Here is a 12,853-nt window from a genome sequence, read left to right as displayed (position 1 = left end):
TGGCCAGTCTAGGCCTTCAGCAAACCTGCGACTTCCAACAAGAAAAGGGGCAGCTCTGCCCACAGATTCTCCAAGAGACCGTCTGAGAAATACCCTGTTATCCGGCAGCTGTGGGGGATTGGTAGATGCTGGAGAAGTGAGTTTTCCAGTTCCTTGAGATTGCGTGATACATGATTGATGAACTAATGGTGTGGCGCATCAATTTTAAACTTCCAGGTTCTTTTTTTATATATAGATACCATATATTCTCATGTAATCAACCAATTTTTTGGGTCAAATTTGTTGGGGGGGGGTCAATTTTTACACGGGCTATGCTTTTGACCCATGTTGTTCAAGGCGCCGGGAGCTTGGATGGCTGGGACTGGGTGGTGAGTCCACATTTGAGACCCCGGAAGCTCGGATGGGTGGGTGGGAGGACAGGGTGAGGGTCCACATTTGGGGCATCAGAAGCTTGGATTGATGGGTGGTCGGGGCACCAGGAGCTCAGATGGCCAGGACAGGGTGGCAAGTCCACATTCGAGGAGCTCCGGTGGGTGGGCAGCAAGTGCCAAAAAATGGAGGGTTAATTTTTACAATATATCGATGATTACACGAGTATAAACAGTATTTATTGTCCATGATTATTTTGCCCATTGCTTGAATTCGGGATAACGGGTTTTACTGTACGTCGCTGTTAATTCATTGAAGCTGGAACGAAGTCCCTGGACACCCAACTCAAGCACCGTCACCAGGATTGGAGTAGTTCAGTGATACAGCTCACCAAGCCCTCACCTTCCCCTCCCCACCTCCTCATAGGGTAAATCCAGATAGACAATAAATGTCAGGACTCACTGCCAACACCCAGCTCCCCGATTAATGAATAATTATACATATAGAAATCAACTGCACCACTCTGCCCTCTGCTGCCAGATGACAGAATTGCACTGAGAGGTCATTCAGCCCCTCAAGGGCTTGAACAGCATCAATCAGGGATTTATTTAAGGACTTGTGCACTTTATTGATTTTTTAAAAAATTCTCTTGGTATTGCAGTCAGTTTGTTCACATTTCTTTATTTGTTTACATGTGTTTGTTGTGTACAATTTTTTTTATTTTGCACTACCAATTAATGGTAATTCTGTCTGGCCCGCAGGAAAAAAGAATCTCAGCATTGTATGTGATGTCAGGTATATTCTCAGACAATAAATCTGAAATCTGCTTTCCAATGGCAGCGTTCCAGGCGGATTTTCCCAGAGGGCGGAGAATCTGCCACAGGAGGTTGTGGAGGCCGGGTCATTGGGTGTATTTAAAGGCAGAGATTGATGGGCTCCTGATTAGCTAGGGCACCAAAGGTTCTGGGGAGAAGTCTGGGCAATGGATCAGCTCATGATTAAATGGTGGGGTAGACTCGATGGGCTGAATGGCCTGTTTCTGTTCCTATGTCTTGTGCCCCTTTTCCAGTTCAGTGAGTCAAGACATGCCTGGCACCAGTGTGGAGCAGCGGGCTCTGCTACAAGTCCGTTCTCCCAGGCGCCCAGTGCCCTGAGTCAGGAAAGAACAGCTACACCCCCACCAGCAGATTTTCCAATGATGAAGAGTACAGCAAGGTGGTGGGAGAGTTCACTTCAGCTCCCTCAACTCCAGTAGTGGGAATCTTCCAGCGGCCGCCCATTTCAGTTCTTCGTCCCATTCCCTTGATGGCGCCTCCGTCCGTGGTCTCATGCAAACCGCCAGGCTGAGCCCCTCATCTTCCAACTGGGTGCCCTCCAACCGGACAGCATCAACCTCGACTCCTCTGGCTTTTGTTAAACCCCCTCTCCCCATCTTCTTCTCCTGTCCCCTTCCCTGTCTCTCCCAACTTTCGTTAAACCCCCTCTCTCCCCATCTTCTTCTCCTGTTCCCTTCTCTGTCTCTCCCAGCTTTCATTAAACCCCCTCTCTCCCAATCTTCTTCTCCCACCCCCTTCCCTGTCTCCTTTCACACAAACATGATCATTTCTCACCTCCCATCCCATTCCCCTCTTTGGTTGGTCTGGATTCCTCCCCCAGCCGGCACTGTCTGAACTCTGAGACTCTCTGCTTCTGGCTCATTCTGCTTATTCCTCGAAGGAGGGCTCAGGCCCGAAACTTTGGCAAGATAGATGCTGTGAGACCCTGCTGAGTTCCTCCACCATTTCAGTGTGTGTGTTTTTTAACTTCACTCACAGACTTTTGCAGGCGCACCCTCCCGTTCGTTACCTGTGTGTGTCCGGACGTGCCTCTTGAGGTCGAACGTGTCATTGAAGCCTTTGCTGCAGAAGGTGCAGAGGTGCCGCTTCACCAAGTTGTGGCACTTCATGTGACGGTTCAGCATGCGCTGGAACTGGAACCTCTTCTGGCACAAGTGACAGGGGTAGGTCTCGCTCCCGCAATCACCTATGGTGACCTGCAGATGCACACAGTGATGTCGAAGTCAGAATTTATTGACCCAAACGCGACACGAAATTCGTTGCTTAGCAGCAGCGTCACAGGGCAAACATTTCTATAAACCGCCTCACAACACAAATAAAATAGGACAAGACGAAGACAAAGTGAAGCCGTGTCTGGGGGTCGTTCAGGAATCTGATGGCGGAGGGGAAGAAGCCATCCTTGTGCTACTGGGTGCTCATCTTCAGTCTCCTGGACCTCCTTCTTGATGGTGCCAGAGTGAAGAGGGTACAGCCTGCGTGGTGGGGGTCTTTGAGGATAGAGGCTGCTTTTATTTTAAAGACACCGCCTCTTGTAGACTTCCTCGATGGAGTGAGTTCTGGTGCCTGTTCACAACCCTGGGGAGTTTATAATTCTTGTCCTGAGAGTTGGCGCCTCCGTACCAGACAGTGATGCAACCGGCCAGAATGCTCTCCACCTGTAGAAGTTTATGAGAGTTTTTGGTGACTTACCGAATCTCCCCAGACACCTTACAAAGTCTAGCCGCTGGCCAGCCTTCTTCATGATGGCATCAACGTGGAGGCTCCAGGACAGATCCTCGGAGACGTTGATCTCCAGGAATTTGAAGTTCTTATCCCTCTCCACTGCTGAGCCCTCGGTGAGGACCGGGTCGTGTTCCCCCGACTCCCTCCTGAAGTCCACAGTCAGCTTCCTAGTTTTGCTATCGTTGAGGGCAAGGTGGTCAGTGTCACATCGGTAAATTTGTCAATGGCATTCGAATTGTGCCCGGCAATACAGTCATGGGTGTTGAGCACTGCTAATAAGCAGGTTTATGGTCATGAACATGCCTCAAAATTCTGTGGTTTTGAGGCAGCATTAATGTGTATTACAAGGTGCAAAATCACTATAAATTACAATTCCGTAAAGACAGGTTTCTAAAAGATAATGCAAAAAAAAAGAAAAAATTTGAGGCAGCCATCTGCAGTAAAAACACGCAAGTCTGCAGACACCGTTTTTGAAATAAAAATAGAGAAACTCAGCAGTGTCCTTTATCCAGCAAAGATGTAGATACATAACCAACGTTTTGGGCTTGAGCCCTTCATCAAAGTCTGTGGTTCATCGTCCGTTCTGAAATAAGATGGCGGAGGGGAGGAAGCTGTTTTTGTACTGTTGAGCATCGGAGATGTTCGCGCTCTCCTGTTTTGGAGCACAGACCTGGAGATCGCTCCATCATCCAGGTCAACACACCCGCCACCTGACTTATACATTTCAGGGGGAATGGAGCTCAATGTGACCGTAGTTGCTTTTTATTTTGCATGATAGAGGATAGAGAAGATAGAGGTGGGTAAGAGAGACCAGAACCAGGGGCCGTAGCCTCAAGATCCAGGGGAGTAGATTTAGGATGGAGATCAGGAGGAACTGCTTTTCCCCATGGGGGGGGGGGAGAACCTGTGGAATTCGCTGTCTATTAAAGCAGTGGAGGCGACCTCAGTAAGTAGATTTACTGGTTGGACATATTTTTACATCATAGGGGAATTAAGGGATATGGGAAAAAGCCAGATCGGTGGAGATGAGCCCCTCGCCAGATTAGCCATGATGGCAGAGGTCGACAGGCTGAATAGCCGACTCCTGCTCATGTTCTTAACCAGCGGAGAAGGGACAGCCAGTTCCTTCTTAGACAACTAGAACTCTTCCTTACATTAATTCATGGCTGTGGGGTAGAAGGGGGCAAGTGGACCTGAGTCGGACATGATCTTATTGAATTGGGGAGTGGGCTCGACCTTTCGTACTCACTGCCTCACCCGATGAAGCCAAACACACCAAAGGCCTTCTTTACCACTCTATCTACTTGCATGAACACTTTCATCTCTCAATGGGCATGATGACAGTCAAAGTTCAGATTTATGGTCAGACCACAGACATGACATCACTTACAACCCTGACATTCTTATCCCTGCAAACTACCATTATTGTGCTCCAATAGGAACTTACACATCCTGCAATGATCCACAACATAGACACAAATGTCACGGGAAAAAAAACCCTGCAGATCGGCCCATCGAGTCTGCCCCGCATTCTAATCATGGGCTGATCCATCCTCCCCGCTCAGCCCCACTCCCCAGCCTTTCTCCCTGTAGCCCTTGATGATCCCTGACTCACCGCTCTCTGATTCAATGGGGCAGCGCAGTTAGTGCAATACTGTTACATCGCCAGCGACCCGGCATGGTCTGTGAGGAATTTGCACGTTCTCCCTATGTCTGCGTGGGTTTCCTCTGGGGGCTCCAGTTTCTTCCCACCCTTCAAATGTACCAGGGGTTGTAGAATGATTGGGTGGCATGGACTTGTGGGCCGGAAGGGCCTGTTACAGTGCTGTTTTTCTAAAATAAAAAAGATTTTTTTCCACATCTCTGTTTTAAATTGCCACCCTTTTATCATGAAGTTGTGCCCTCTTGTCCTAGACACCCATCCCATGGGAAACATCCTCACCACATCGACTCTATGATGTCCCCCCTCCAATGAGTCCCGTCCAAGAGCCGACAATCATTCCTCATAACCCAACCCCCTTTAATTCCTGGGATCGTTCTAGTAAATCTTCTCTGACCCCTCCCCAACACCAGCACGTCCTTTCTCAAATACGGTGCCCAAAACTGAGGGTGGGTGAGATACAAACCAGAGGACAAGGGTTAAGGGTGAAAGGGGAAATGTTTAGGGGGAACTTCTTCACACCGAGAGTGGTGGGAGTGTGGAATGAGCTGAAGTGGTGAATGTGGGCTCAATTTTAACAATTCAGAAACATTTGGATGGGAGAGGTACAGAGGATTATGGACTGAGTGCAGGTCAGTGGGACTAAACAGAGAAATGGATTGGCATAGACTGGAAGGGCCAAAGGGGCCTGTTTCTGTGCTGTAGTGTTCTATGACATCACGTATAACCCTGAGATTCTTTTTCCTGTGGATCAGGCAGAATTACCATGCTAAAAATATTACTTACACAGTGTAGACAAGAAAACAAACAAAGAAATGCAGGTGGATAACAATATAGAGAGAATTTTAAAAATCAATAACGTACACAAGAGTCCGTAAATGAGTCCCTGACTGAGTTTACTGTTGAGTCGCGCATGCGCGATGCGCATGAAAAAAAACACACCGACGGGAGGGGTGATCAGTTGGGGAGTCGATCTCCACAGCCGGCAACGACAGCTGCAGAACACCTGCAGCAAGAGGAGAACATAGAAGACAACGAAAACAAGAAAGAAGAGAAGAAAAGGGCAACAAAGAAACAACAGATGGCCAACCCAGAGGAAGAGGAAGAGGAAGAGTACAGTGAAATAGAAGAAGAAGGGAAAGGCAAGATAAAGGATATACTTTCTCTTATTAAAGAATACATGGAGTCATTTAAAGAATGGCAAACACAGGAATTTAATGATTTAAGAAGAAGAATAAACAATACAGAAGAGAAAATGAATAAAATAGATATGACCTTATCAGAAATGGGAAAAAGAATGGACAAGATGGAAGAGCGGGAAACAGCAGTAGAAATGGAGGTAGAGGACTGAAAAAAGAAATTAGAGGAATCTAATAAAAAAGTTAAAGAGACACAAGAACTGTTAGCTCAGAAAACAGATATAATGGAAAATTATAACAGAAGAAATAACATAAAGATAGTGGGCCTTAAGGAAGATGAAGAAGGCAAGAATATGAGAGAGTTTATAAAAGATTGGATCCCTAAGACCCTAGGATGTCCAGAACTACAGCAAGAAATGGAAATAGAAACGGCACATAGAGCATTTGCCTTTAAACCACAATCACAACAAAAGCCAAGATCTGTTTTAGTAAAATTCCTAAGATATACTACAAGAGAAAAGGTACTGGAGAAAACAATGGAAAAAGTAAGAGAGGACAATAAGCCACTGGAGTACAAAGGGCAAAAAATCTTCATTTATCCAGATATAAGTTTTGAACTCCTGAAGAAGAGAAAGGAGTTCAATACAGCAAAGGCGATTTTATGGAAGAAAGGGTATAAATTTATACTAAAGCATCCAGCGGTATTGAAAATATTTATTCCAGGACAACAAAACAGACTATTCTCGGATCCAGAGGAAGCACGAAAATTTGCAGAACAATTACAAAATAGACTGAGAGATGAAGATGTGTAACGAGAGTACAAAAGACTGCAAACTAAAAAGACATAAGTTTTGAGTTCCTGAAGAGGAGGAAGGAGTTCAAAACATCGAAAACGATCTTATGGAAAAAAAAACTATTCTCGGATCCAGAGGAAGCAAGGAAATTTGCAGAACAACTACAAAACAAATAGAGAGATGAAAACATGTAATAAGAGTAAAAATGACCACGATTTATATGTATGTGGGTAAAGAGGTATATGTGTGTCTATGTATAATGTGCATACATGAATGTATCCGTATTTAGAGGAAAATATAGATAGTATAGACAAGAATTAATAAGGGAAGGAGAAGGAATAGAGGGAATAAGGAAGGAATTAAAAGAGTGACCTTTGTCACATATGAAAAGTGAAATCTTTTCTGGGGGGGCTGGGTGGGGGGGTGTTACGGTCACTGCAAAATCAGCTGACGCTTGCGAGTGAATTCGCAAATCCAAATGGAGAGGGGAGATGTGGTTGTCCGACAAGGGATAAAGGACAACTCAGGAGGGAGAGGGGAGAATGGAGTTAAAGAAGTTTTAAATAGGAGAATAAGGAAAATGTTTGATGTTTTAGGAATGTTGTCTTATAAAGGATTCAAAACAAGAAAACAGAAATGGATAAGAAGGAAAGGTAATGATGGAGAAACGGAAAGGGAAGATAAACAAAGTATAAAATGGCTACGTTGAACTATATGACTTTAAATATTAATGGAATACATAACCAAATTAAAAGGAAGAAACTGCTAAATTTACTGAAAAAAGAAAAAATTGATATATAGCATTCGTGCAAGAAACACATTTAACTGAATTGGAGCATAAGAAATTAAAGAGAGATTGGGTAGGACACGTAATAGCAGCATCGTATAATTCAAAAGCAAGAGGAGTAGCTATATTAATTAGTAAAAATGTGCCATTTAAAATAGAAGAGGAAATAATAGATCCAGCAGGGAGATATGTAATGATAAAATGTCAGATATATTCGGAGTTTTGGAATCTACTCAATGTATATTCACCTAACGAAGAAGATCAAACGTTTATGCAAGATATTTTTTTGAAGATAGCAGATACGCAAGGGAACATATTAATAGGAGGGGATTTCAACCTGAATTTGGATTCAAATATGGACAAAAGTGGGAAAAAAATTAACAGAAAGAACAAAGTAACCAAATTTATAATTAAATCGATGGAAGAAATGCAACTTTTGGATATATGGAGGAAACAACACCCAAAGGAAAAGCAATATTCATATTACTCGGCTAGACATAAAACATACTCAAGAATAGACCTATTTTTGCTATCAGCTCGTATGCAAGATAGAGTAAAAAAACAGAATATAAAGCTAGAATACTATCGGACCATTCACCCTTAATATTGACAGTAAAGTTAGAGGACATCCCTCCAAGAATGTATAGATGGAGATTAAACCCCATGTTACTTAAAAGGCAGGATATTAGAGAATTTATTGAAAAACAAATTAAAATGTATTTTGAAATAAATATGGAATCAGTGGAAGATAAGTTTATACTATGGGATGCAATGAAAGCATTCATTAGAGGGCAAATAATAAGTTATGTAACCAAGATGAAGAAGGACTATAATCAGGAAACAGAGCAGTTGGAAAGGGAAATTGTAAATATAGAAAAAGAATTAGTAATGAAGGAAGATATTACTAAAAGAAGAGAATTGGCGGACAAAAAAAAAATAAAATATGAAACACTACAAACATATAAGATGGAGAAAAATATAATGAAGACAAAACAGAAATATTATGAACTAGGTGAAAAAACACACAAAATCCTAGCATGGCAGCTTAAGACAGAACAAGCTAAGAAAATGGTATTGGCATCAAGGAAAAAAGACAAACAAATTACATATAATCCAAAAGAAATTAAGGAAAACTTTAGAGAATTCTATGAACAATTATACCGAACTGAAAACGAAGGGAAAGAAGGGAAAATAGATGAATTTCTAACTAAAATTGAACTACCAAAACTACAAATAGAGGAACAAGATAAATTAACAGAGCCATTTGGAATAGTAGAAATACAAGGGATAATAAAAAAAATTACCAAATAATAAGACACCAGGAGAGGATGGATTCCCAATAGAATTCTATAAAACATTTAAAGACTTATTAATTCCGCCCCTCCTGGAAGTAATCAACCAGATTGATAAAACGCAAAGCTTACCAGATTCATGTAAAACAGCAATAATTACAGTAATACTAAAGCAAGGGAAAGATCCACTCACACCAGCGTCATATAGACCAATATCTTTACTTAACACAGATTATAAGATAATAGCTAAATTATTAGCAAACAGATTAGCAGAGTATGTACCGAAAATGGTAAATCTAGACCAAACTGGATTTATCAAAAAAAGACGCACAACAGACAATATTTGTAAATTTATTAACTTAATTCATGCAGTAGAAGGGAATAAAGCACCAACAGTAGCAGTTGCTTTAGACTCAGAGAAGGCCTTTGACAGAGTAGAATGGAATTATTTGTTCAAAGTATTGCAAAAATTCAGTTTACCGGAGAAGTATCTTTCTTTGGCTTGGCTTCGCGGACGAAGATTTATGGAGGGGGTAAAAAGTCCACGTCAGCTGCAGGCTCGTTTGTGGCTGACCAGTCCGATGCGGGACAGGCAGACACGATTGCAGCGGTTGCAAGGGAAAATTGGTTGGTTGGGGTTGGGTGTTGGGTTTTTCCTCCTTTGCCTTTTGTCAGTGAGCTGGGCTCTGCGGTCTTCTTCAAAGGAGGCTGCTGCCCGCCAAACTGTGAGGCGCCAAGATGCACGGTTTGAGGCGTTATCAGCCCACTGGCGGTGGTCAATGTGGCAGGCACCAAGAGATTTCTTTAGGCAGTCCTTGTACCTTTTCTTTGGTGCACCTCTGTCACGGTGGCCAGTGGAGAGCTCGCCATATAATACGATCTTGGGAAGGCGATGGTCCTCCATTCTGGAGACGTGACCCATCCAGCGCAGCTGGATCTTCAGCAGCGTGGACTCGATGCTGTCGACCTCTGCCATCTCGAGTACCTCGACGTTAGGGGTGTGAGCGCTCCAATGGATGTTGAGGATGGAGCGGAGACAACGCTGGTGGAAGCGTTCTAGGAGCCGTAGGTGGTGCCGGTAGAGGACCCATGATTCGGAGCCGAACAGGAGTGTGGGTATGACAACGGCTCTGTATACGCTTATCTTTGTGAGGTTTTTCAGTTGGTTGTTTTTCCAGACTCTTTTGTGTAGTCTTCCAAAGGCGCTATTTGCCTTGGCGAGTCATGAAAGACCCCAACAATGAAGACGCTGTTTACAACCGGTACCGCACGGATGGCAGTCTCTTCAATCTGAGGCGCCTGCAAGCTCACACCAAGACACAAGAGAAACTTGTCCGTGAACTACTCTTTGCAGATGATGCCGCTTTAGTTGCCCATTCAGAGCCAGCTCTTCAGCGCTTGACGTCCTGCTTTGCGGAAACTGCCAAAATGTTTGGCCTGGAAGTCAGCCTGAAGAAAACTGAGGTCCTCCATCAGCCAGCTCCCCACCATGACTACCAGCCCCCCCACATCTCCATCGGGCACACAAAACTCAAAACGGTCAACCAGTTTACCTATCTCGGCTGCACAATTTCATCAGATGCAAGGATCGACCGGAGAAGTATATTAATTGGATTAAAGCATTATATAAGGGACCATTAGCGAAAGTGACAGTAAATGGACATGTATCAAAACAACACGACAGGGTTGCCCACTATCACCTTTATTGTTTGCGTTAGCTATAGAACCACTAGTAGAATTGATAAGAACAGATAATAATATAAAAGGAATAAAAATAAAAGACAAGGAATATAAAATCAGGTTATTTGCGGATGATGTTATAGTGTACTTAACGGAACCAGAACTATCAATAAAAGAATTATATAAGAAATTGAAGGAATATGGAGAAGTGTCGGGTTACAAGATTAACGTAAATAAAAGTGAAGCAATGCCTATGAATAATGCGGATTTCTCAAAATTTAAGAAGGAATCACCATTTAGGTGGCAAATGCAAGCAATAAGATACCTAGGTGTACAAATAAACAAAAATCTCAGCCAACTATATAAACTCAATTATTATCCACTAATGAAAAAATTACAGGACGATTTAGAGCATTGGAAAGATTTACCACTAACACTAATAGGAAGGATAAACTGTATTAAAATGAACATTTTTCCAAGGATATTATACTTATTTCAGGCATTGCCAATACAACTGACAGAGAAATTCTTCAAGGAGTTAAAGAAAATAATAAGGAAATTTTTATGGAGAGGGGGGAAACCGAGGATAGCACTAGATAAATTAACAGAATGGTATAAACAAGGAGGCTTACAACTGCCAAACTTTAAAAATTATTATAGAGCCGCACAATTAAGATACCTATCAGATTTTTATCAAACAAGGGAAAAGCCAGATTGGACCAGATTAGAATTAGATAAAATAGGGGAAAAGATACCTGAACACATATTATATAAATGGGATGAAAAATTGGTACAACATAGAAGTTCTCCAGTATTACATCATCTCCTCAATATTTGGAAGAAGATTCATGTGGAAAGAAATAAAACAAATTATCAATTACCAAAACTAATATTGACGCAAAACAAGTTACTCCCTTTTACAATAGATAACCTTTCCTTTAGAGAATGGGGAAAAAAAGGGATTAAAAGAATAGAAAATTGTTTTTCAGGAAATAGATTCTTATCCTTTGAACAAATGAAAGATAAGTACAATATAACTGGAGATACAGCGCTGGCATATTACCAATTGAGATCCTACTTGAAGGATAAATTAGGAAGCAGTTTGAGTTTGCCAGAGGGAAGTAACCTTGAATATGTGATTACAGATACAATGTTAATCAAAAGATTTATAACAAATATGTATATTAAACTGCAAGAAAAGGAGAATGAGGAAACAAATGGTAAAACTAAACAAAAATGGAAACAAGATTTAAATATAAAGATAAAAAAGGAAACATGGGAGAAGTTATGCTCCGGAACGATGAGAAATACAATAAATACGAGGTTACGTATGATACAATATAACTGGATACACAGGCTATACATTACACCTCAAAAGTTAAATAAATGGGACCCAACAGTATCTGATAGATGTTTTCGATGTAAAAAAGAAATGGGAACAACAATTCATGCAATCTGGACATGTGAGAAAGTAAAAAAATTTTGGGAAGATCTCAATCAGATATTAAATAAAATAACAGAAAACAATATACCAAAGAATCCAGAGATCTTCCTCCTAAGTAACATAAAAAACAAAGAATTTGGAATTGATTTGGAAGATGCACAAAAAAGATTTGTTAAGATAGCTCTAGCCGTAGCAAAAAAATGTATTATGTCAACCTGGAAATTGGAAGATAATTTGAAAATACAACAATGGTATATAGAAATGAATAAATGTATTCCATTAGAAAAAATAACATATAATTTAAGAAATAATATTGAAATATTCGAACAAATATGGGAGCCTTACATTAAATACAATAGCGAAAACCTACCGGGATAATCATTACCTAAGTTAACGGAAGGAAAAGGAAATGAAAAGAATGGACTCAGTAGAATTTCTGGTGTATTTTTATTGAATGACAACATTGTCTGACTGGTTAAATGTATCCTAGATTGTATACCTTAAATGGATGGGAGGGGGGAGGTAGCGAGGGTGGGATGGGAGGAGGGAGGGGGGGGAGAAAATGGCACTGTATATGTGTGAAAAAGAAAAAGTGTGTACCATGGTTAATGTGATTTATGGTGTGAAAAATAAAATATTTTAAAAAAAAAATTACACCATATGTACTCTGACAGTGAATCTGAGATCTGAAAACTGAGATGCTGGAAATCTGGAGTGACACAAAGTCCTGGGAAAAGCTCAACCAGTCAAACACCGACTTCTCTCTCCTCAGATGCTGCCTGGCTTGCTGAATCTTTGCAGCACCATCTTATTTTTAAATTAATTCTCGGCATCTCATTGGGGCAACGATCTGTGCGGTAGAGATACTACACACCAATGGTTTTGGAATCTCAGGAGACCTACCTTAATCTTGGAACGCACAAATCCCCGCTGCTCGTTCTGACCGATCCTGCTTTCAAAGTCCTGCGCAGACGTGCTCGAGTCCGTGTCATAAGGTGACTCCTTCTCTGCGCCATTGTACGTGGTCAAACACAGGGGAGCCTCGTAGATTTTTGACCCTTGGCAGTGGATCACATCCAGCGGCTCTAAAGGAGGCAATCACAGAGTCACACAGCCCATCTGGGCAACGA

At 41.9% G+C, this 12,853-nt stretch overlaps 1 protein-coding gene and 1 long non-coding RNA gene across 3 annotated transcripts in view; both read right to left on the bottom strand.

The window, feature by feature from the left end:
* LOC138740887 (uncharacterized) overlaps positions 1-12,853 on the bottom strand; it is a 257,137-nt gene that overhangs the window by 197,774 nt on the left and 46,510 nt on the right. The window lies entirely within an intron of this gene.
* Positions 1-12,853, bottom strand: part of LOC138740881 (putative transcription factor Ovo-like 1) — a 59,645-nt gene that overhangs the window by 29,699 nt on the left and 17,093 nt on the right. For both annotated transcript variants that reach the window (XM_069894150.1, XM_069894149.1), the window contains exons 2-3: positions 12,627-12,808; positions 2,215-2,401 (exon numbers count right to left, since the gene is read on the bottom strand). In XM_069894150.1, the coding sequence (XP_069750251.1) occupies positions 2,215-2,401; positions 12,627-12,808 (369 nt within the window). The remainder of the gene's footprint in view (positions 1-2,214; positions 2,402-12,626; positions 12,809-12,853) is intronic.

Source organism: Narcine bancroftii, chromosome 8, assembly GCF_036971445.1.
Source record: "Narcine bancroftii isolate sNarBan1 chromosome 8, sNarBan1.hap1, whole genome shotgun sequence".
Taxonomy (NCBI): domain Eukaryota; kingdom Metazoa; phylum Chordata; class Chondrichthyes; order Torpediniformes; family Narcinidae; genus Narcine; species Narcine bancroftii.
The sequence above is the reverse complement of the archived record's forward strand: the minus strand, read 5'-3'. Positions and strand labels throughout refer to the sequence as shown.